Here is a 26,515-nt window from a genome sequence, read left to right on the forward strand (position 1 = left end):
TACCATTTTTTGCCACCATGCGGCGTGTCTCGCGCTATAGGTTCACCCAAACGGTGTGACTTCCGGTCCACCATAAACCTATTTCAGCGTGGCTTACTCTCGCCTCGCAGGGGAGCAGAAAACCTCCCTCTAATGGAAACTCGGGATACGTCGAGGGGCAAATACTTGAAAGTTTCGCACGTGGATTTGTTGGAACACAGTCAAAATGCTTTGCTACGTGAGTACTGAATTTTACATACGAAGCACACGAGTCTGTCAACATTTTTTCTTATTGGAAAATACATTTTTATTTCAAACTTTGATTTTATTCACTAGGAATATTTTTCGAAGCCTCGGAGGGTGAAGCAAACTGATTGAATTTAATAAAACAACTTTGCGATGCTCATAACGCGCGCATATCATTTTTCATTCGATAAATGAACAAACATAAATAAACAATTCAACAAATCGAATTCTGTTAGGAGAAACCATTCCAATGTTCCCTCTCCCGTAATTCAAGCCGAAAATTCTTACCTTACAATTCTCTTTTTTTCATATTTTCATTACATTATAAACTCCACCATTCATTAATAATTTCAAAGTCTGGGATAATTTGATTCTAAATTACATTACACATCGTTTCGCTACTACCGAACGAGGTTTTGCCGATAAAACTGATACGAGATAGCTTCTCCAGTGTAAATTCGTTATTGCTCGACGAATACCAACGTAACCGGGTTTTTCAGAATAGTTTCTATACGAATGAGATATAATATTTTACGTACATCACCTGTACATCGCGAATATAGAACTGTTCATAACTGGGACTGTGGACCTTGGAAGTAAATCAAATAAAAATCCAATTCTGGGAATATTCATAAACCTTTTCAAAATTGGGTCATAATTTTATGTAATTTCTTTGAAATTGTGCGATTTCAAAGCTATTCGTTCTCACAAGGCATGGCGAAAGGGAAAAACGATTCTGAAAGCATTCTCGATTGAGTTGGTGGTTTATGAAAAAAATTGCATATGTAGAATAGCAAAAAATATATCAATCGAAACTCGTTAATTTTTGTCCTGTTGTTTTATTTATTGATAAATAATCAAAGTTCAAAGGTGAAATTCATGCTACTTGACCTACATTGATACTTATGTTCCTACTTACGATACGAAATGGCACTTAAATGGCAAAACCAGCACAACCTCAGGGTATATTGGCCGTGTATCGGATTTTGTTTTCACCCCGGTTTGCTGTTATCGATTCACGTCGTTTTTTAAAAAAAGCTCCATTATAAATAGCCTCGCATTTTTATTTTAATTAGCGTTAAGTTTCTGTTCTTCGTAATTTAATACTTTTTATTGTTTGTTTGGGGACTCGGATGGGGGGAAGAGAGCAGCGCACGATGAGTTATCGATTACTCATTTATCAGGTAACTCCTCAATAATCTTCCTCCGCAAGAACAAAATGTATACCATCACCGACGACAAGGTTAAAACTCACTAATAATCATGTCACGGTCGTAAGATCGATGGGCCGAGCATTCGGTTCATCGAGTACTTAAACCGCTGAATATAGCATAAGAGCAGATCCTTACGTTACTGGTGGGAGTAAAAGCCCTTTTTTCCACGGGCAACTTTTGTCTCATTTCATATTTTGCTTCCTTTGACGGAAAATTAGTCCCATCTTCGGCATGGCCAATATTCGGTTCAGTCTTGGAATCTTTGACAATTACGATGTCAAAAGTGCGACCATTTCTCTCGGAATGCAAAACTTTATTCGCTAACCAAAATTATGTAAAAATCACAAGACGGATGCGAGAAAATAACTCATCCTTTGAGGTTGAGCTTCACAATTTTGTTTATTTTTGTTCATGATTGTTGAGAACAAACTTTCAATGTTTCAATGCAGCTTCCTATGAAAATATTATTCGAGATTTTGTGCCAAGCTATACCCACGATAGCACTGATCAGGTCGAACGGCTTTTATAGTGATGACCCAGTGCGGTCACACGAGAGACCGGATGTATTGAACTTAGGAAATCCGTTGGCCAGAATAATCGAAGAGGTTGAAAACGAAGATATCCATAGAGCAGCATCGGACATTTTCGTCAAATAATGGGGAAATCTCATTCGAGAGATAAGCCGAGTCGAGGCTACCAACTGATACGATGAAAAAAGTTGCAGCTGAGAAGGATTCCCTGTCCAGTTTCTCACGCGAACTTTGTCCAAGTGATTTTCATATTCGTCCGGCTGTATCGGAAAATTTTGGGGATGTATTAGACTTGATTGAAAATCAATCAGGAAGTGAATTCATTTAATTTGCATTCAAGATTATTCGCTCTTGAAGGCTTGGGGCAAGAAATCATAAAGAAAATTTTCACATCGAAATATTTAACTCCTTTGCAATTTGTTAATGTCAATCGACAAAATTTCCATTCAATCGTCTCTCTTTATTTTTCCTTTAATACTGAATATTCCAAGATTTTATTTTCTTCGTTAAAGTTCATCCATACCGATGTAAATTACTTTTTTCATTTTTTCGTTGAACTATTAATGAAAAAGGATATACGAAAATATTAAGTGTACATTGGCAGGGTTTATTTTTCAGGAATTTCATTATACACCAAGTGTCAGGGGATTTGTAAGATGCAAGCTTTTTCATTCTGTGTTACTTGATAAGTATCATTTTTATTATTTCTCCTCATAATTTTTCTTTAGTTGCTCTCACTACGAGACTTTTTAGCTTAATTTAATCTATGAAAACACACTTGACTATAGAACTTGACGCGAGATACTCGTAGACACAAAAAGCCTCTAAAAATGTAGCTACCCTTACCGAATCTAGTGAACATACCTGAATGTTCCAACTGGTACTCGGTATGAAAGGATAGAGCGGTTGATACTACGAATTCATGCATAAATTCTCAAAGGCTACGCTGATCCTCCGGCTATATGTCGTTGACTTGAAAAGCCCTCGTTTCCGGTCCAAAGAAATGTTTTTTTTTTTTTTTTTTCTTCTCTTCCTTTCGTAGTACTCAAAGTGAAGTAGAGAAAATGCGTACGTTAGGTGTACAGTCCTCTTTACCCTTTAATTTTTAGCTCATACTTTATCCCTTGTATCTCTCGTATAAATTAAGACGCTGAAGAACCCTCATCCTATTTTGACCTTCGTGCTTTCGAGAAAACGACATCTCGTGCACAGCTTGATATTTCTCAAGCTCGAGGGGTGTGGGTCACGTTGCTTTTCATTTTGTCCCTAAGACCGAACGAGAACACAGTCTCTCCGTTCTCTAGTTACGCTCTTTTCCTATCGGTATGGAAATTACCCGCGGGGAAAAAAGCCTTGACCCCGGAAAGAGTGCACGAAAAAAAAACACTGACACATCAATTATTGAGCTGCAATCTTAAAAGCTGTAAAGCCGCTTTCAATCATTCATTTATATTTCATACTTTAATTTCTCTGGCTGGATGTTTTGTCAAAATGCCTTGGGAATCAAGTTATTTAGCAGTAATCGTCTTCGTTTTCATTTCCTTGGTAAACTTGTTGCTGCATTTTCATTATTCTTCTCGTTTTCCTCGTTATTATTAATTTATATAACAGTACAGGAGCTTCGAATATCTAGCGGAGGAAGCGAAAGCTCTGAAAGACGATACAAGATTGAAGGAGCCGGAAAAGTCGCCTTTCTGTACAATGGAAAAGGAGCACGAGAGCAACGATAAGTCGTTTCTCTAAGAATTTGAATGAAATTCAACAGCTTTCCATCTATATACGGTATCCTTATTTCTTTTGTTATTTTTTTTTTTAACGCCCCTCTTTTTCTCTATCCGTCTTTTTATCCTCTCAATGCGCACAATTCGAGTCATTTTTTCTCCGCACTTATGTCGACTTTCGAGCTTTCCACCTGGCTCTTTCTTCGCTTCCGCTTCTCTTCAGTTTTTTCCTCTCTCCTCGATATCGCGATGCCTCGCTACCTTTCTCGCTTTCATAATTGCTCGTCATTAAAAGCAAGCCAGCCGAGAAGAGTCCCGTTACGACGCGACTGTCCTCGTAACTTTCATATCTCGCTCTTGCCTCGCTTCTATATCGCTCTATTCTTGCTTTTCATCGCTTCTGCCCCAAGCCTAAAAGAGTTCAAATCCTCGCGATATGGATCGTGTCAGCCCCCTGCTTTCGCACTCCTGCTCCCTTCTTCCTTCCCGCAATATCGCCGTACCTAACTTCTCCTTCTGTAATTCTGCACCCCTTACGTGCCATCATTCCAAGAGACACTCCGATTATCCTGACTCACGTTGTTAATCGCTCACCGTATCGCTGTCTACGGAATGTATTAAAATTAAACACACTGACGACGATTCCTCATGCAGCGTACGTAGAAAGGAGAGAACATTCCAGTAAAAACTAATATTTATTCATTCTTAGGAACGTCATTTTTTGTGAAGCGAGAACTCGATGAAAATTTGTGCGGGATGCCAAAAAAAATACATCAGTACACATGTGTATCGATATGTTATCGTACAAGCGTGAATGAAATCCTCCTACGTACCACAGTAAAATTCTAAACACTTTGGCGGGTCATTGATGCTTGGGTTCGAGCTCCTTAAATTTGACTACGTTCAATTGTAAATTTCTATTGTGAAAGCACAGTACTAAACATAACAAAACGGCGTTAATAATTCAACTTGAATGTTTGAACCTTTGTCGGAGCAAAATACGCAATTGCAAAGTTTTTATTCGGAATCGACTGCGTGTACGAATTATTATTCTTCCTTCGTCTTCGTATCGAAAATATGCAATTCACCACAATGCAAATTCGAGGGTACTAGGAAAATTTTTTTCACGAAATTCATCATCGAACTGTGTACCGTCGTTTTTATTCTCGACTTGGAATAAATATTTTTAATTTTTTAAGTATTTTTCAAATTAACTTACAAAACTCGGTTAGATCGATAGCCTGAAACATAAATTTTCGTTGAAACATCCTTAAAAATGAAGTTCGGGAGTTCCTATTCTTTTGGTAGCTTATTCCTTCTTATGTGGATCGACTCGTCCATAACGTAATGGTCGAATGGAGTTTATTTTTCTTCGGTTTGGCGATAAAATACTAATGGACTTGCATCTGCGTGACTGTTTGGAAGCCGACATGGAAGTGATCGATTTAACGGCTCCTAGTGTTCCGTATGAATTGGAGAATGATTCAGTTATGGAGTGACATTCATGAAGATTCGTGAATGACGAGAGTCTATTAAAATAGTTATGAGGTATTTTATTCGGTTTGTTACCGTTAAAATTCCCATTTGTATTTATAACCAATAGCATTGGAATCGTCATAAATATTATTGAAGAATATCATCGGTAAATGTTCACTCATATTCTCAACGTTTTAACGATTATTGTTTCTCGAACATTATTAGAAAGAGAAATCTTCGGTCGATTGTTCCAGGCGTTAAACTTCTAGGTGCAACAAACTGGGTGCGAAAGACTTCAATAAGATAATTAATTCGAAACGAGCTTAAAAATTCCATTCAAATTACAGGGCTTGAAAAAACGCTTGCGCTCTTTTCCAAAGTTGATTTTTGGTTTTTGATCGTACAGGGTAAAATGAGGGAATCATTCACTGCGTTTAATGTCAAAATTACATCGATTCGTAGTATAATTTCTTCATGGTGTTTATATCAATGATTTTCATTGTACAAAATAAATAATGTTTCTATAAATATACAGTCAAAAAGCGGACATTTGAAAAAATTCGCTTACCCCAAATTCATATAAATAAACAGTTTTTCGCTATCAACGAGAAAATCGAAATCCAGGTTAAATGGAAACTCGCGTGACCGTGCTCGAAATTCCAGTCATCTGCAGAGAATGAAATACTTTATTTGCTCTATAAAATATTTGTGCGAATGGCATTTTGGGTGTGCATAAAAAACGGAGAAAAAACGCACGAAGCTCTGTTCAGTTATTCCATTTATGGACGCGGAGCCAGAGCGTAGCGTTGAAAAACGTGAAATTGGACAAGTTCTCATTTCCGCAAGCGCTCAACTTTCCCGGCGCAGGATGGAACTTTTTTATATATATTTTTGGCTCATTCTCGTTTATATTCGTACTTTTTATAACGCCACAACTAACGGGATTCCACGACTACTGGCTGGAACGATTTCCCACTGCTTTAACGTTAAGAGGTTGCTCTAATGCATTACGCAATTAAGGCTCCTTGTTTGCTCTTATATAATGGATGCAAATGTAATTCCTCTGATAATCGAATTTTCATCAAGCGCATTGCTGACATCATAGTCTGAGCACAAGTACATTTGTTCGTAAAATCAATCATATTGCCCCGCTTTCTCAATTTCATTTGAAAAAATGTTGGAGCCGAATGACAATCCCCGTTTTATCGTTACTCCCTGTGCACGCATCGTCAAGTTTTCTAGTTTTTCAACTGAACGAGCCCAAATTAAATGGATTCTTCACCAGTTTTCTCCAATATCAAAAACGTACGTTTATTGGTTGTAAACGCAGTTGATAAAATCATTTGAAAAAGTCTCCCCACCTTGTCGTTTCGAGTGCCAATGGACGATCGATCTGCTTCCTGATCTGATTTTTTCACCGGTCTTGCGTGACAAAATTTAACGCCTTGTAGGAAAGTTTTATGTGCAATAGAAACTTTACTGCCCTCCGAGAAAAACCGTGTCCTGTGAGAATATATTTCATATCTCGCGATAAAATTTCATATCCTGGCAATTTTTTTCATTCTTTGTTAGATAATTCGCTGCCGTATGAGCAAATATTCTAGAAAATATATCGGTCAAGTTTTATTATAATAGAGACATGCATGACGATTGGAATGTATTAAGGGAGTGATCGTAACGTGAAACTGAGCAGTTGGACACGAAGCTATTGTGGAATTGTACGATTCTGGATGATAATTGATGGTAATAGATGGATCGAGGATTTATTAAGGATTCACATGTACTGTAACGGATGAGGGATTGATAGGGCCGAGCTATTGTGAGAGAGTGTTGACGAGTGGAACGGCCGATAATCGTCATTAATAGCGTTAATAGATCGAGGCGTTTAGTGCGACGAAATCGAGTGTCGGATCGTCCTGCGCGATAGTAACACAGGTGTGCTCGTTGAACAAGTGTGTACAAAACATCTCGGTCAAATGTCGTTTTGCAAGTTAAGAGGCAAAAGGGCGAAGAGGTAGGCGGTGAAGGGGTGAGAGCGATCGTTATTTAATTTCATCGGTGACAACGGGAGCGACTAATGGGTCGATTCGTTCGTAGCGTAATTAACGAATCAACGGCTTTTCGATCGTTTTCGACGCGAATGCCACGTCTGCTCCCTTTAGGCTCAAATGCACATCGGGAGCTATCTCTCCCTGCGACGGCACAACGATAAATTATTTATTCATTATTCAGTATAGACCTGGGTACGAAACTAGAGAGGAGGTTTGCCGCGATTTTAATTGAACTCTATCCCAGAATTCAATTGCTGGACGTTTGATGGCTCTTGTTCGTTCGCAACTTTCCATCTCATTCGGACACGACGCTTATTCAAGTGCCGGACAAATTGTCGAACGATATCCACTATTTGCCTCTCTCATATTTTTTTTAACCTTTATTCAAAATCCTCGAGATAAAAAATAAACGTTTTACGAGTGCGGAACCATAAAATGCGCTTGACATCGACGTGGAGCCGTCCTATTTTTTTATCATATTTATCGAATCTATTCGTTTCATTGGTCAACGCGAGTTCGGAATTCCGGAAGCAAAATTCAATGAACTTTTGTGTCGTCAATGTCTCTACAGACGATTCGTAACGCTCTAACGATACCGACGATCATTATCGTTGGTAATCACTTCCAAATACAATTTTCACACTCGATCCCCAAATATGGAAAATTCGTTACAAAATTCCCCGAGGCCCTGATTTCGCAATTTCCCTAGAATATTTTTAAACAATATGTCATTATAATCACTTTAGAGTTTGTAAACAGGATAATAATACCGTTAATGGGGAGCGAAAGCTCTGATGGATCAAAGGGCGAAGGGAGCGAATAATGCTGACGTACAGAAGCATGCACGAGCATGGTCAGTCTACGTCAAAGCTTATGGCTCGTGAACCATAGCGTACGTACGTTGTCTCGCATGCCCTCGAGTTCTGGACGAGCTGAACACGATTTGCACAGACACTTTGGATTATAATTGACTGCGACATGACAATAAATCCCCAAACTTTATAGTGTGTAACAAAAATAGTAATTGAAAAGTCGAATTGGACCGATAACTCCGACGGCATCTACTGGTGCAGATACCAATCGAAATATTGACTGAATCACTCATTTTTTTGACTAATCAGTTGAAAATATTCAGCTGTTTTTTCTCCTGTGAGCTTTCACGTGAATTAACGCGTTGCAGAATCTTGTGGATCACGATTATTACCGAACGATTCTCACTCCACCTCCAAAGGTAGTAAGAGAAGCTTAAAAAAAATGTGCACCATAAAACGTGTACATTGCGGGTTTACATATCATAACGGCCGAACACACCGTTAAATTTAACCTCTCTATTTAGTGCACGATAAGAAAAAAAAGGGTAACCAAAACTCGTTACGGGCTAAAAAAGCGGTTTTCTCGGACAGTGGAAAAAATTCAATTTATCTTGCCTCCAACTCCGCGCTTGATTCTATATCGATGTGCGACTATGGTACGAGAGTTTCATCGACACATGCTTCGGTATAGGGCAACTCTTGATCGACTCCAGCAATGACGTATCGCTACTGCTATTCCTCCATACACGTAAATGTTTCACGTACACGTTGATACACATCTATGCGCAAGTGTTTTGCTCAGCGTATATATGAAAAAAAAACTACGTAAACCGACGTAAACTGTGTACATCCCCCCTCGAGCATGGTCGGTTTGTATTACACGACGGAATAAAGCCATCGCCGAACGAATTTGGCCACAAAATGTTTCGCGAACTGTACACAAACTGTATCGAGCTTTCCAATCGGGAGACACCGCGATTCTATCGAAAATATTCAATTTCTCTGTCACAGACAAAATGTCTTTTGCGATTGAAATAAAATCCCACTGAAATCCAAATTCATGGCAGATCTGCAATGACAATTGCGAGAAACAAATCTTCCTCGACGTTAAAAATTCATTCTCATTTATAGTATCAGTAAAAACAGCTTTTCAATCCGCTCCTCAATTCACGAATCTTCGTTGGATGACTCAGCGGTATACACGCCAGAGACGAAGATACAATGCGAGCACCTCCCGTGGATCCTTCAGTAGAAATAAGTTCCGCAGAATATCGTTATTGAAAGCCGGAAAAGCTACACGGATTTCGGAACGTGACACCGAGTATCCGTGATCAATGCTCTGAAAACAAGGAAGCGTGTAGTAGCCACAACGGAATCACCCGATGTTGCCTGGATTTTTATTTTTTGTTTCTTCTTCAACTCTTTTCTACACTGTGGCGACTTATCTCTAATCTTCTTTCGTCGAAATCAGAAGAACAGGAGAATTAGTTCCGGACTTTTTGTAGCGGGCACCATAATTCCGAATGAATCGAAGCTGCGTCAACTATTCGACTTTTCCTACTGCCGTATAGATCGCTTTATTTCTCAACGTTTTTACATTTACGTCTACAAACGAAAGAGCTGAATTTAGCACGATTTAAGGCACCATAAATGTGTGCGTGTGGGTGTGTGTGGAGGTGGGTTCGAGTCTCGTATATTTCAGCAACCGATAACCTTCCTTCGAAGTCTCATTTTGACGGGAGTTTTCCACCTTATATAAGCTTTATGTACGCACATAACATACGTTATAACTGCTATAACATGCTAAACTCGCTCGGCAATATACCAGCCAAGGTGTCTTCCGACTTGCCCGTTCACCATTTCGGGAGCTTATATATTTTTCTCAGCAAACAGAACAGCGGAGATAATAGAAGCGGTAAGTCCCGAAAAAATAAAAGGGAAAAATTTTCAAGGATACTGGTCTTCCCTCAATACACGAAACTCGGCTCTGCGAAAGAGAAAAGCTTCAAACGTTTATCGGTTTATATTCACTCCATAAAGTTTCCTGTCTTGGAATCCCGACAGCAGTCGAGATATTGTTGTGTTCTATAGTCGTCTACGAGTTCATCCCCGTCGTCGACGGCCTTTTATAAAACGCGAACTGCACTATAAAACCCATCGACGAGCGCGCAGTTTCCTACAAACAAGTTTTCGAACTTCAACAAGTTTTCGAGCGAGAACATTGACTCGTTTTGAAAATTCGACTTTATGAAAGTTTTCCACTTTTAGTCTACTACGGTTAATGGTCCGCTCTTGTCAGCTTCGAGTATCTTCGCATCACCAAAACGTAATGGTAATGGAAGTTGGACACGAAAAGACTATCTTGATCTAGTGTCAAAATGCTCGCCTTTATTTGATCGATGAACAAGCGGAACTTGATCGGTCAATAAACTGTCCATGGACAAAGCTCTTGAAGAATACCGTCATGGAATTAATGAATTGAGATATTCCTTTTCCGGCGGAAGAAAATAATTTTTTTTCCAGAAATTTTTCTTTTTTTTTTTTTTTTAATTTTTTGACCACTATTTTAAAGTATTTTAAAGATTGTTTGCCAAAAGTGTAGAAAACAACTTTAGATTGTTCTCCCATTTTTCAAAGTTTCCTATACCTTAGAAAAAAGTGTGAGAGAAAGTCTCGTAGCGTGACTATCGAAGGGTTAAAAAGCAATTCAACCAAGCCGCACTACCACACTATAAATCGGAATTAGCACAAACTCGAAAATCCGTGCAAATCAAAAGAGCGTGACTCCACGCTAGCCTCACTTTAAAAAACGAAATTTCACCAAATTGCATTTTTTCGTTTACATTTTTCTGACGTTTTACGTGTGATTCTCCCAAGGCGGATTGCTCAGCGTGCAATGAATTGCCGTTCTCACTCAGTATGCGGCTGCCGAGCTATTTTTGGCTCGAGAATACGAATGGGTGGAGTGGAAAAAATTAGGCGAGAATTTTTTTTCTTATCAGTGCAAGAAAAACGCGTTAACAAACGGCTGAAGTAGTTACGAGAAGGTGAAGTTTCGAACAAAAGCGTAGGAGAGTTATATCTATGCACACATTGTCATATAACGCAGTCGACGTAAGTCACTCCATTGCAAAGACTTCCGAGCGCGTTTTACCGTTCACCTTTTTCGATGAGTGCTTCCCTTCAAGGGAAGGAAAACTTTTATTATGATTATTACATACTTCCACTCCTCTAGTCTTGACATTTATACAGTCGAGCGCTTACGAAACGGCGAGTTGATCCAATGGTAGAGAAAATTTGACGCTTTGCTGACACAATTATTCCAGTAGAGAAAACACCTTATTTTCAATCACAGATATTTCACTGCTCGCAATAAAAAAAAAAAAATATCCGAAACTGTAGTCACTTCAAGCAGGGCTTTATTTGAGAACCATTGTCACGGCGCTTGGAAAAACATGGAGAGCCTTAACGTCGTTGAGAATTTAATTGGATCACTAATCTCGTGGGCATGAAGAACAAACTTTACACGAAAAGTAGTTTATCGCCGTGAACATTTCACTCTACGGATCGTATACAGAACTCATGAAACGTGTAATAATATTTATAACCAATTTTCGCTTTAGTAGCTCGTTGAAGCAAGTGATATGGAAATTAATGGCCATAATTCGATGGAGATTATGTCGGGAACGTAAAGCATTAATTACCCATAAATTAACAACTGGCTCAATTCCAAGTCCAAATAAGTACAGTATAGCTTTATAAAGTTTTCAGGAAATAAGGAATTGCAAAATGGCTAGAATTTGTACCAGTCGTCGCTTGCATACCACTTGAGAATTAAATAAAGTAGGATTTAAAAAACGGAAGTGGAATAACGTCTTAATTATTTTCATGTCGCAATATATTTACTGTTTTTATATATAAATAAAGCTTGTACGAGAAAAAGGTTGAATGGAAATGTCTCGGGGTCGTCCAGGCCAATGACATTCTAATTAATGAACACCCCACGGAGCACTGACGGTGTTGGGGTGACTAACGACATCGGGGTTGCAACCGGGGTAGTCCAGTGCAAATCTATTCTCACCCAGCATCGAGCAAGACCGGCGAGCAGCATATCGCGCGATCGAGTCCACGTGCATCGTCTTTTTTCCACTATTTTTCTTGCTTCGTTAAGCCATCGGACAAATAAATAAATATATGCGTGTCCAGATGACTGAATTAGCTGTGCACATTAGCCGTAAAATAAACCAACGTTCAATTCAAGTATGCATATTCCATATCGCTGCTCATCGAGTATTCGTATTGACAAAACAAAACTTCCCACGTATTCTCTGTTCCGTAATTGCAATATTTTTCTTGATTTTCAACTAATTTCACTCAATCGCGGATCATTCCGCTTCCACTTTTACATTAGGAATCATGAATTTCTTATGATTTTAATATTTTTTTTCATAACGCAAATTCGAAGAGCGAAAAGCAAGTTGGGGGCTGAACTTATGTGCGCGAGTGAACGGATACCACGGAGTTTTTCATTCGGAATAAACGGAACAAATTTTCACTTACGAAAATCACATTTTTGAAGGGTTATACATATAGCCTCTTATCGCAGGCACACTTCCTGTGCGACGATTTGGATTCAATGAAACAGGATCCTGCCAACTTTGAAGAGCCCAAAACGAGAATACGAAATAGAACGTTTTTAAATATCAATAATGTTTTAAGAAAGCCTCGTTACTGGTGAAAATCCCTTGGGAATATGGAAAAAGAAAAAACACTTATTATTTTTTTAGATAACACAATGAGCCAGCTGGTTTAAAATATATAGATATGCATACGTATATATAAATAGAAAATGGTTGTTGTCACATTTTCCTTGACGATTTTACTACGAAAGTATTTTAATCGCTGTCATTATATTTAAAATTTATCAGTCTCGAAAAATAAGTTACACATAATTTTAATAATTAAGAGAATAAATTTTATTCGTTTCTTTGATCATCAAAAGAACAAAAAGGTTCAGTTACTTTTTCGAATCATGAGTAACACGTGATCTCCCTTAAGATATTTGGATTTTCGGGTGTAGATGAAACAACTCGATTGTTGAAAGGGGAGTAAAAATGATCGATCAAAAGGAGCGAGTTAATGGAAAATGTTTTTGACGTCAACGTCGTGTTTTGCACGTCGTTTTCATGTTTTACACGTACCGCACACGTTTGATTATGCGTAATGTAGAAATTATTAGGTGAATGATTCCCGTTGGGGTTGGCTCGTATTTCGAAGCATCCTGATAAGGTTCATAGCCCGCGACCCTTTCATCCTCCCTCCCTTTTCGAACTCGCACAAAGCACGCTGCTCCCGACACATATTTGGCATGTGTCCAACCAATTATTCGACGTTTTCGGGTGTATACGCGACTCGCTCCACACGTTCCACTTCATTGTCGGGCGCTTGTCACTATCATTTGTCCATCTCATTATCGATAATCCTCAATGCCAAAGCTTTTTAAGCAGCAACATGTTCATCGCTGTTATATGAATGAATAGCGGTTCCTCATTCTCATCGGTATCACGCAAATAGGAAAGTGAAACTAGCACTTTGATCGAAAACGTATTTCGATTATGAAAATATATTTCCGACCAAAAAATGCACGATTAATATCCTGGCGGGCCATCGTTTCTCATTGTGTGAAATAAATTAATTTATATTTTTACATCGGAATGTAACTTTTTAACAAGATTTCATTCTGGGCTCAAATTTTGGTGTATTTATTTCTCGTAAAAAGTAAAGAAAAGTGCCTGAAAATTGTATTTCATTTTGAAATAATCAAACGAAACGTTCAACTGGGGATGAATGTGCGCAATAATGTTTTTTTATTTGCTGCGACATAACGTGATGACAGTTTGATTGATTGTCAGGATTAAAACGTAATGAAATGTCGTTCGTTTTGAGTGATTTACTAAATACATTTCACGCATCAATAAAAAGTTGTCTGTACCGGCGTGAATTCCAGCACACTTGTAGTTATATATTTAATTAAGTTAGCAATACTATTTTTCAATGTTAAAAGCTAAAAGCTCGAGTCCGTTTTGCGGAAAGAGTTCTCTTTGTATTTTGAGGCAGCGAATAATAAATGTGATGCCTGCATAAATATTCCATTCAAGCATCTAACGTCGTCCTATCTTGGGGGAGTATTATTTTTTGTGACTCGCGGCTTCCTACCATTCTACGGAATTTCCGCGGTGTGTTTTTTTATACCGCGAGCGCATGCACATTTATCAGCGGAGCTCGAGGATTCTGCCGGAAGGAAATGAGCTTTGTGCTTTCGCGTTGAGCCACATCGGAAAACCTCTCGCACACTTTTCGCCATTATTTTCTTTCATAAATAAATAGCCTCCTTGAGCTTCAGTCGCAGCCGTTGTGGATGCTCGCAAGTGCCACAAAATAATCAACATATTATTTATCTTTTATTCTCTCACGCTTCGTTACGTAACCTTCGTGATGCCAAGATTATTCGAGAGTGTGATAAAAACTGGAAAAGACAGAGTGGAAAATGGAAAGGAACGTTTGCGTGAGCGCGCAGCAGTGACGTCGCACCTCAAAACGTTTTGATTTTCATCAACGTTAAAATTGCCGTCGAATTAGCGCCGCATTTGAGAATAAAAAAAGGCTCTCGTATCTCATGAATTCACTCATAAAACGAGCTCTCTTTGTTCACAAACAATCCTACTCGAGCAGAGTGTATGAGTAGCCCGACAAAGCCCCATCACCAACTACGTTTCCGCATTTAATTTTTAATATGCAATTTGACGCTTGATGTTTCAGGCATTGCTGCAAGCTCACGACGTCGCTGGCCACGAGGTCTACGGAGAAGAAGCGACGAGGGTCACGCCACCCCCGCTTTTACCCTATCTAAACGGTGGCGATGATCTCGAGGGTCAAAATGGCGAGTTGGATGTCGAGAACGTAACTCGAGTCAGACTAGTCCAATTCCAAAAAAATACCGACGAACCAATGGTAAAGATCATTAATTCCGATGAAATTGTGCCATTTTTATGTCCCTTTCATCACTTCATTTTGTTCAATGATCGCTTGAGCTTTTATAAAATACACATTTTTTTATTCAACAAGGAAATCGCTCGAAGATTAGTTGACCATAGAATTACAATTCAATGCAAATCCGTAATTGATTAATTAGTGTGATGAGAAGGAAATTCAATTTTCCATGGGTAAAATAACAATCGATTCATGATGGAAATGCTTGATTGTTGCGCAGGGGATCACGTTGAAGATGAACGAGGATGGTAAATGTGTAGTGGCAAGGATAATGCACGGTGGCATGATTCACAGACAGGCAACACTCCACGTTCTCGACGAGATCAGAGAAATCAATGGAATTCCAGTGGCCAATCAGTCGGTCAACGCCTTACAGAAGATGCTCGTAAGTATTATTGCGTTTTACGAGAAATTCTCATTCGCAGGCCAATCGCGGCGTGTCACTTTTCCAACCGATTTTATCAATCTAACAAATTCGTTTATCTCCAGAATTAGTTCGCTGCCATTTTTTGTGTTTTTTGACTTCCCCTCGAGGCAGTTCCGCGTCCCTTAATTATTCGCTCCAAAGTGGAATCCTAATTGATTGCTAGTGCAAGATACAGCTCCATGAATCTGAATTTTGAATCACCGAGTTAGCAGACTCACACCGAAAAAATAGTCAGAAAGCAAAACATGATAATTCGGCGCATTGGAATTTAAATTGAGTTTACTATTTTTATGATTTTGAAGTACTTTTAAACGCGTCCTTCGGCCAATAACGGTGGTCGCGCGTCCACTCGGTTTTTTCGATTTGTAGCATTCACCCTAATTTGAGGATTAGTATTAGTCGGTGTTACGTAGAAGCGGCTTGACAAAGCCATGAGACCTCAATATACCGAGAAAACTTCGGTTCCCATCGTAGTTTCGAGCGAACCCCATACCGAGCCCTTAATTTTGATGCACACTAATCTCAACGATATTCTGTAATTTCCCTGGAGTTTCAAACGTTCCTGTACACGTTGCGAACACCGTCCACTCATTTTCTCTCTATTTGAGTCCCTTAATGAGCCTTCTGATAAGGGTTAGTCATCGCGATGGCTGTCGTAATTGAAAAGCAAACAGTCAGTCGTCCGACAAGTCCGATTCTAAAATCCCTCGAATCTAGTAACGTTGCATTTCCTCGTCGTCGCTTTCCTCTTGCAATTTTAATTTAAACGATTTTTTGTCATTTTTTTACTTCCCTTTTTACTTTAAATGAAATAATGCTTGTCCGGAGACAATCGATGCTAACTTCGCTTTCACGAGAGTTGACCCTGTCGACCAGGACCCAAGTTCTGCCAAAAGTTTCAACAAAAGGCGCGTTTAAACGAGGGTCACGTAAGCCTCACATCGAGAACTCAATTGTGAGAGAGGCATGTGTGTGCTGTTGAATAGCGTTAATTTTCTCGCTTTCACACCTTAATTAATACTTTTCCAACGCGACGAGTGTCTTGATGGGACACAAAGTCCTCGTGACTCTAGCGATATTTCCTTTTGTTGCGTACACAAATACCTCGCCCATAAGTTATCAAAAACTACACATGAAATCAGTGTAGTTGTGAATAATCGTTCTTGCAGATTGATTATTGTTTGTAGTGCAGCAACTCAATTATAAATATGTTCGAAGCATGTTACGAAGTTCAGACAAATTTTGCCCCGGTAACGTGCTCGTTTAATCGTCTATTACGTTGCAATGGACTTGTAATCAAAATTCTCATTTCCAAACGTCCCAGAAATGAATTTTTAATTCCAGCAATTTTTCGTGGTGATTTATTTTTATTCTTCTTTCTAATTTGCCATAAAAATTCTAGTCACTATTTTTGCATACCGATTTACCAACATTACGAAGACTTACGAAACGTTCTCTTGGTAAAAGCAATCGATAAAAATACTGGAAAAGTCGATTATGCCTAGTTCGTTTGTCTAATGAATTATAAGATGATGAAAAACGGTTTCCATGATTCTGTTTCAGCGGGAGGCTCGAGGATCAGTGACGTTCAAGATATTGCCATCGTACAGGATTGCGCCGCCTCCCTGCGAGGTACAAGTAAGCCCCAATACCCAAGCCCAACAGTCCTCTGATATTCCAACCACAGTACACACAACCACAACCGCCATAACAACCACAATCACTACAGCTTCGACTCCCAAGTCCCAGATATTCTCGAGCACAGCAGCTTCGAGTGTCAATAATCCGGTATTGGGTCAGGTGAAAAGCGGGAAAAATCAATCGGCAACAGCGTCCAGTTCTAGTAACAAAAAAGATGAAAAGCCCTCGAAATCGGGCAAAACAAAATTGAAGAGCAGTGGCTCCTCAAACGAGAGTACACCACGCCGTCGTTTGAATCCACTTTCGGTACTGAGGTCGAAGAAGTCTTAGATCACTTGAGACAAACTGTTCGAACATAAAGTCGAATTTGATAGTTGAGAAAAAAATCAAAAGATGAAGAGTGGAGGAAAATATGGGTAGTAAAACTCAGCATCGTGCTTGCTTTTCCTCCGAACAATTTTAGGACTTCAACAGTTCTTGTTGCTTGCCAATTTGTGGATCGCTTCTTTCGCCGAGTAATATGCGACCAAACAAATGTTATTGAATCTCTCCTCTCATAAAATCTCAACGCTCCTATCGAAGGAGATCAATTTCATTCAGTCTACTACACCCGTTGCACCAGAGATAAATGGCTTTGCTCAATTGCTCACTTATTCATAGGGAAGCTGGTGGTACAAAGCTTCGAGTAATGTACGTGTGGTCTCTGGAAATTCGGCTTATTGCGCAGTTATGCTCTGAATACTTAATTTTTTATTCGTTCATTATTTTCGTGATCAGGTCCAAGAATCTCAGATAACGGAAAATCGTTTACTTCTTATTTGGAACATTGAAACAAAAAGCGAAAATAGAAATGATATTCGTAGCCCTTCTTGAATTACCTCGTCACAAGTCGACGTGTCGTTCGATTTCGAAACAAATCAAACGAATAGAAACTCAGCAAAAAATATTTTTCTTTCCTCTAATTTCTTTTTCATCTCCAAAATAGGAAGCACAACAAATTTTTCCCACGAATTAAAAGAGCTTGCTCCGAATGAGCAGACAAATTTTGAGAGATCTGAAAATTCGTATGTTTTTAGGTGGAATAAGTTTTAAAAATTTTCATATCTTTATTACACTATTAACTTTATTTCGAGTCGTTAAATACAAGTGTTATAGAATACAATGTCAGCTCGCGCTATACGTGCTATAAAAGTTCAGACAGTATACTTTTGGGTTCGATTATTATACGACCAGAGTTCTATCGACCAATTCTCATCGTTTCAAATCGATTGAATTTTCAACATTTCCGTATCACATATTCGTGCACGATGAAAAAGACCTTTGTGAGCTGTTCAACGACGATTTTCCACCGAAAGAGCAGCTAAAAGCAAATGGACGTTCGAGGGAAAGTTATTTGTATAGGTACCGACAAGTATATCCGCCAAGAGAAATTTAAAGGATCGCAGGAATCAAGATACAAAAACAAAATAATTTTCTATCTACTTTACAAAATTGCTTCTTTTGTGAAATTTCGCAAAATGGTCGTTTCGAAACAGAATTATTTTCAAGAAAATCTATAAGTATAATATCGTATAATTCCCAATGGGAAAATCCTCATTTCAACATAATCACTATTTTTGTCTGCTTGTATATAGTAAATAGAGAAATTCCTTCCTGATGCGAAGGGTGAGTCAAAGGGAATTGGATTCCTCTGGGATTCGTAAGCCCTCAAAACAATGCAAAATATATATACAAAAGATATCTCTATTATTTCACATTTTTCCCCAGTGTCTTTCGTGTTAATCTTTTCTTCTTTTTTTTTTTTTTTCTATAATCAACAGCAATTTCGGTGTTACCTAATGTAGGCACGATATATTCCATCGATGTTTTTCATTATCCCCGTCATCAATTATCCGTCACGTTCCAAATCGCACACACACACGCATCCCACTTCCCACATCCCCCTCTTTATCTCATATTTTATTCTATACATTTATGAATATTTGCCTACATATTAATATAGATATATATATACACACACACACACACACACACACATATGAAATTTACATGAAATACTCGATAATCTCAAACGATAATAGCCAAATCTAAAAACGTGTATATCAATATATATGAGTATATATATATATACATTGTTGTTTTATTCGAAATGTGAATCAAGCATCGAGAAACGCATGGTATACAAGAAATATAATTTATATCCCTTCTTAGGAGTTATATACACGTACATTATATCTATGAATATGAATTATGATAATTATCATTGCTATTGTTTATATTATTACTACCATCATCGTCATCATCATCATTTTCATCATTTTTATTTTTATTATTGTTATTATTATTATTATTATTATTATTATTATACAAAACACGAACGTTTCTATACATGCTTGTTGATTGTTTATTGAGTCTTGTCATTTACATGGATTATTACGTGATTTTCTTGATATGTTTGCGTGATCGAGTGTCATAGAAAATACTATTGGCATTAGGATACCTATAATATTGTGAAAAAATGAAAGAAAACTAGTCAGTATACGTAAGGAGAAAAAATGATGACGATTTTTATCATTATTATTATTATTATTATTATCATTATTATTATTATTATAACTAATTTTTTTCGTGGCACCTAACGAAAGCTTTGTTCCACCTCTTTTTTTCTGCAGCACTAGTCACCTTGTCGCGTATATTCTCGCACGTAGTATTCGATGAAATAACAAGAGAAAAATTGAAATTCGTATAATTTCGTTGGGATACGTAAGTTTATGATGATAAATAACATTGTCAATGATTCTCAAAGCTTTTGTTACGAGACACGTTACCCTCGCCTGCATGGAAAGACATCTTTTCCGTAAGCTTTTATTATTGCCTATTTCTATATCATAGCGCTGCGTGCATCCCCAAAAATATTCAGTATAAATATTAAGCATCGTACGTGTCCTCTTTTCTAATCTGGCAGCGGTCGTACGTTTTGTTTAAAAATAAAATGAGGAGAAAGAATTTTTCTTCCTTTCGATGTCATGGTATTTTTTTTTTTTTTTCTTTCATTCCGTCCGTTTTAATCGAGATTGAAGAATGCAATTGAATTGTGTACCGCGAATTAAACGATTTTTAAATCGTTGCGGTGAGTAGAGAACGAGAGGAATATTCAATCGTATTTTGAGATCGAAAAGATTATTTTTCCTCGCATTGCAGTTGAGGGTATTTCATTGAATACAAAGGATTGCGAAAAAAGGAAAGAATTAATTGAAGCTTAAGTTGCATCGCGAAATTGAGTACATTTGGTTTTCACTTGAGAAAAAAAAAAGAAAAAAAGTTTTATCTCAAAAATTGCATTCACCCTGTCAACGTCTTGAATCAACAGCGTTATAAAATCATGGATTTTCCTAGTGACGTTCGCTTGAATTAATTAATCCTGTTTGTTTTCCTGGTTCCCCAGTGATAGCCAGACGAAAAGCTCTCTAGTGTAAAATAATAATAATAAAAAAAAAAAAACAAATATATAAATACGATTTAAAAAAAAACCCGCACACTTCGCGATAATAAAAACAAGTTCAAGGATAATTACATCGTTTAACCGGAACGGCGACATATGAGAAGGATCGCAAAAATGAAAAGACACGATTCTCCGTATGGATTATATACGTTTACCTATTAAGGATTTAAAATTGAACTCTGATCACCCAAGGCTGTGCTTTTGATGTGGATTTGTAAATTGACGAATATGTAAATACACTGTACGTGTTCGCCCCGCCACATTATGATTATTGTTATGATTATTGTAGTTTTTCATGAATTTAAACATTTTCATTATATTATTTGATTATTTGTAAAAAGAAATGCGAGAAAGTGATGTTGAATCTGAAAATCAGCCTCGTAGTACGGACCTACGAGTGCTGCCTCCGCAGGTTGTAAGCTTTGACGAGTTCCTCATAATTGAATTTACATAACTGCTCAATTGAAACCACCGATGAGGTCGAGACGTCAATTTAAATGCGAAAGTTTCTCAGCTTCCGTCTCGTTGCGAAGGAAATGTATTTTATTATTTCTATCCGTATTATTATCATTATCGCATCTATCTAAATACTCCATGGATGTCGAAGCAACGAAAAAATACAACACGAAGTATCGAAATGCTTAGCCATGTGCTTAAGAAATTTTTGAGACTATCAACGGAGTTTGAATATCTTTATAAACTATCGGAATTCTCGTGTAGTAAAATGTGCAAGAAAAATGCTATCTACGATCCTTCAAAATATCTTATAATACTTGCCATTGTTGTTGTAGAGTTTGAAAATTTCATTTTTCTGTATACGTCTTATTTTATTGAGCAGAAAGAAAGAAGATACGAATCAACGTTTTCCTCCTTTCGTAAGTGATATGGGGAATGTCGGTGCTCCCGAACCTTGGACATTATATACGCATATATTATGTACGAGGATACAATAAAACATGCACTCTAGCAGGAAATTCAGTGATTGAGAATCACGTACCCTGTGTGTGTTTCCAGCCCCACAGAATATCGTGACCTTTTCCTATTTCACGTATACGTATTTCTCTGCATACATATACGTTTATTGTATAGATTTATCTCGAGATAGATGTGAGAACTAGAACATGTTTCATGTTACTTCGTAGGTATTGTCAATCGCGCACGCGGATGCACACTCGCACAAATACGAATCAAATACGAAGCAGCATTTGCCATTGTCGGTAAACAATGATATCGCAATCTTTTGTCTATTTTTTTCCACTGAAAATCCAACCCCTCCATTTTGACGGTGAAAAATATTCAACATTCGAATGGCAGGCTGAATCCTAAGGGACACAATAATTCAATGTCTCTCGTTTCCTCGAATATCTTGTTGACAAAAAGTCGAACTTTTGCTTCGACATGATAGTGATTTCATTGATCGATTTCGAGCTAATTGTTTCTCGGGTCATAGTCGAATGGAGTTTTGTAAAAAAAAATTCTAATTTTACGATAATTTTAGATCTTCTTTAACATCAATTTTTAATTTATTGAACCTACTCAATTTGACAAAACAGAAAAAAATTATCGTTTTTCACATTACTGTGAAGGATTCGATAATTCGAAGATTTTCCATTCTTCATCCTCCTTCTGCAGATCCCATACCGTTTATCCTGTCCAAATGTATCTTTACCAGTCAAAAGTATTGTTGCAGTATGCGTGGATGAATTAGGTAATGTTTCTGTATATTTTTGTCATTTTGTCATCCGTGCTCATTTATTGGGAATCGGATAGACTCGAGTTCTTAAGTAGCCCTGGTTTTATGAGCAGATTTTCTTTTTTATTTAAACTTTCGATGACGTTAGACACACCGGAAAGCAGTGAGAAAAACGTGCAGGCCGCGCGAGCATCTTTGCCATGAACTCGATAAGATTGAACTGAATTTTTGAATTTTTACATTTCAATGATTTCAAAAATGGCGACGACATTTTGAACTCGTTTTCGCAGATACTCGTATCCGTCCCATTCCCATGGAAAAATTTCAAATTCACTATGGCTTTCGAAACCATTATGAAAATCATGCAACGTCCAACGAAACAGCCATTCCCTTTACTTCAAGATGCAGGATTATGAAGAAGAGTGAATTTATTTCGCCCGAAACGAGGCGGTTATTATTGCCGATCGATATAATCTTCTCGGGACTTTTTAGTATTTTTCGTTGTTTTTTCAAGTTCTATGAGGATGATCGAGAGCTGTACACTGGATTGCAGGCGTTGCAACAAGCAGCTGCAGAAACATCAGCAGAAAAGGAGGAGCAGTTTAATAGTCAATCCACCAGACGAGTTGTCGATACCTAGCACACTCTGTAAAAAGTTTTTCCTTTATTTATTACTCGTCGTCACGCACGACCCAACCCCTTCACGTATTTGACCTTGTGAAATTTCCATCACTTCCGGAATAGTTCGAGTGTCACCTCTCAAGTTATTTTTTTCGTAGCCCAATTCTTCCAAGAACGTTTTAATTTTCTCAAATACTAAGCCCTTTCAAATTCTCGTGATTATTGTTCACCTTCGAAAGACGTTCGAAAGCTCGCTTATTGTGTACATATCGTCATTCATCAAACACATTGCCATTGGTCCCATTGGACCGAGGGACCTTTTTTCACTGTGTATATTCATCTCGTCTCATCCACAGTAAAATAAAACTGCTTATCATGGCTAGTGAATCTAAAATGTCACTGAAAAAAAATTGACAGATTGTTTTATTGGCACCACGAATCTTCTCAATTTTCCATAAAAACCAGACTTTTTGAATCAACGAGATTTTACGTTCACGAACGTACAGTGAAAAATTTTCGGATCCTGGTCAATAATAGTTTTTTTTTTTGGAAAAACTGTGATCGAACTGACAGTGCACACTTCCAATCTAATTCCATTGTGTCACACGAGTTAGTGGTCACCTGAAAAAAAAAAGAAAAAAGAAAAAACAGAATAACGATATAACTAGTGAAAGGAATTCGGGGGTGTGAGACAAAGAGTACAAAGTTGTATCGACTGAAAAAAATATTTCAATGACTTTTCGTTTAATGAGGGAATTCCCAAAGAGTAACCTCTTCCAAATTTTCAGTATTTGATTTACCATTTTCTGTTACAATGCCACCGATTAACCACAAAAGTTTTCCTGGTTTTTCCTGTTTTTGTAATTCGTGAAAACTTTGTCACCTGATTGCAGAAATCAGTCCATTTCTAGTTGAACAAACTATTTTTCATCCAATTGGCGAAATGGCTTATTCTCCAGCTCAGATCTTTAATAATTTAATCCTGCGTGTGTAAAGGCTTTCTAACGGCACAATTCACATACATTTATTTCGTGCTACATAATTTTTTAACAAAAACAAATCCCGATGGAATAATTGCCAAAAACATTTCTTGGTAAAATGACCATAAAAAAGGTAAAACAGTATGGATAACTTCAAGTTGTTTTTTTAACAATGAAAGAGTCAGAGCGAATGAGAAAAAAATATTTGATCAAATGTTCTTCCATCAGGTCTCAACTTTTCAAGAATTAAGTTCAATTTTCCCGGGTGATCGTTGAGATAATAAAAAAAACAAGTACACGTACAAGGGGAGGCAAAAGTGTGTGGAAGGATTGTTAAAAATTTCTTGAGTCTGGTTTCTCGTACGCGAGTCGTTGAGTATCCGAATCCCTAATTAGTTGCGTGCATGAAGTTTCGTACCGCGGCTTTCTGCATCCAGTTTTTTAATAACCGAATACAGCAGCGGTGTCCGAATAAAAATGCGAAACGAAAAGAATGATCGCGAAAAAAAGAACAGATTGAGGACACTGTTGCAACAATTGATCTTGCGATAACGTTTTTGTGTGTGTTGCCGAAATCCGAACTAAAAGAATCCACAGAAAAAGCGTATAATGAAAAAACGAAAGCGAAAGAAGTAAGAGAGGGGCAGAGAAACAATGAAAAATGGGGGCAAAAAAAGCAATCAAAAAAAGAGTCACATAGCAATTCACTGACGAATTAATGATTATATTTCTTTTTTCTGTTTCTTCGACGATCTAGTTGTTCAGGATTAGGCCTCTGCCAGTGTTAGTAAGTACCGCCACTTGATCTGGTGTGATTGGACTGCAGTAGTTAGAAGGCTATGCGTTTACCTGTACCTGCATATCCAGATTATTTAATCATCTTGGATTTGTCGAAGCATAAAATTGTTAAAACTACTAATTATCTTTCAATTAGTATGAAATATTTTGTCCCACGATCGACTACGTAAATGCGTCTATGCAACAATGTATACGGGCTGAGAAAACCTTCTATTTGATCATACAAACGCCACCCTTAAGACAACGATGGCGTGTCACGATAGTGTTTTTTATTCGGCGTTAACCTTGCTATTGTGCTCAGATACGAAACGCAGCCTCTGCTCACTTCATTTCTTATTGATTTAACGTGATCTCACACGATTCATTTATACAGGCCGTTTCACGACGGATTTTTGAAATACTGTCAAATTCAAACTGCACCATTTTCCAAATCGAACGCTCGATTCTCATTTTTTAATCAGAAAAACTCCCCCCTCAACGCCCATTTCCATTTTGCGGGTCGAACCAACTCGATGAACGACGTAGGCTTTTCCACTCGAAGTCGAGTACCGAACTTTCACTTACTTGACGATCTGAGGTGGAATTCTCTGTACATATATTCATGTGTTTGTATTTTTAAAAATACATACATCACGATTTATATATACCGAGATATACATTATACTGCAACTTTAGTTAGCTCGCTCCATTGTTTGCCAGTTTTCCATTTATGTTTAATTCTGTATTGCGAGTTTGTGTTATTGAGACCAGTGGCATGTCGGCTGGTGCTATAGCCTTATGTAACCTGCATCATAGAACGAGTACGTTAAAATTTACGTCTATAGTTACTAGTTTATCAAATAGTTGTGCCAAAAATGTGTGTGGCGCATGACAGCGAAAGAATGACATTAAAACTCGTCCCAAATTCTGATCCCAGTTTTTTTATTGTTTTTTTTTTAATTTTTTATTCGTATTGCGTCCATTGAAGGCAACAATTTACAATGTGTGATGGTTAAATGTGGTGGATTATGCGATTCTTTTCGAAAGCAGTGGCTTGCCTCTGATTTATTGTGACTTAACGAACGATGAATGTTTTCTTTCCACGATGACTTTTACACAAATTTGATTGTGAGATTTTTAGTTGATTTTGTAAAAATTGACGACTAAGTGGAATTAACTGTTTCTAATCCTCACCCTTGAATGCCACGTCCATGTTTTGTATGCCTGGACCCCTCGAGTACCATTTAATTTTTCTCTGTTTTGGTCCTTGATACTCAAAGATCATCAACGAAAGATTGGACCCACACGATCCTAACACGTTTTGTAACCATGTCGAGAAACCTTTTTTTATTTCGACATTATTTTCATGGATTAACATTTATCCCACAAGTAATCACAAGATCATTGTTTCACATGGTAAGATGGATGACAAGGAAATATCGAGATACCTGTCGCCCGTCGTATGGCTAAAAGTAGTAATTGAAACGTAGCAAAAGTCTTTCCCAGTCAAAAATGAACGCTGAAAGCACCAATTTTCAAAGGGTTGCTCAACGCTTTTATCACTAATTTCGTTTTTTTCGAGTGCGAGCATTTTTCGTGTTACAATTTCCTTCACTGTCGGATTCACGTACCACGTTTTACATACATGGTTTCAACGATGTAAAGCAATATGTGTTTCCCCCCTTCACATATTTATGACTTTTCATACTCTCACGTCCTTAATCTACCAGCTTTCTCGATCCCAGTCACAAATAAGTCTCCCAAACATCGCAACCGTAAAAATGATACTCACGTG

General features: G+C 37.8%; 1 protein-coding gene across 11 annotated transcripts in view; it reads left to right on the forward strand.

Moving 5' to 3' along the window:
- The window catches only part of CASK (peripheral plasma membrane protein CASK), a 192,720-nt gene that overhangs the window by 152,509 nt on the left and 13,696 nt on the right, over nt 1-26,515 (forward strand). For 4 of the 11 annotated variants that reach the window (XM_043433426.1, XM_043433430.1, XM_043433432.1 and 1 more), the window contains 4 exons: nt 14,849-15,040; nt 15,300-15,464; nt 17,070-17,144; nt 24,701-24,730. In XM_043433426.1, the coding sequence (XP_043289361.1) occupies nt 14,849-15,040; nt 15,300-15,464; nt 17,070-17,144; nt 24,701-24,730 (462 nt within the window). The remainder of the gene's footprint in view (nt 1-14,848; nt 15,041-15,299; nt 15,465-17,069; nt 17,145-24,700; nt 24,731-26,515) is intronic. The other 7 variants (XM_043433427.1, XM_043433431.1, XM_043433435.1 and 4 more) reach the window with 3 other exon arrangements.

The sequence above is a fragment of the Venturia canescens genome, chromosome 1 (assembly GCF_019457755.1).
Source record: "Venturia canescens isolate UGA chromosome 1, ASM1945775v1, whole genome shotgun sequence".
NCBI classification, from domain to species: domain Eukaryota; kingdom Metazoa; phylum Arthropoda; class Insecta; order Hymenoptera; family Ichneumonidae; genus Venturia; species Venturia canescens.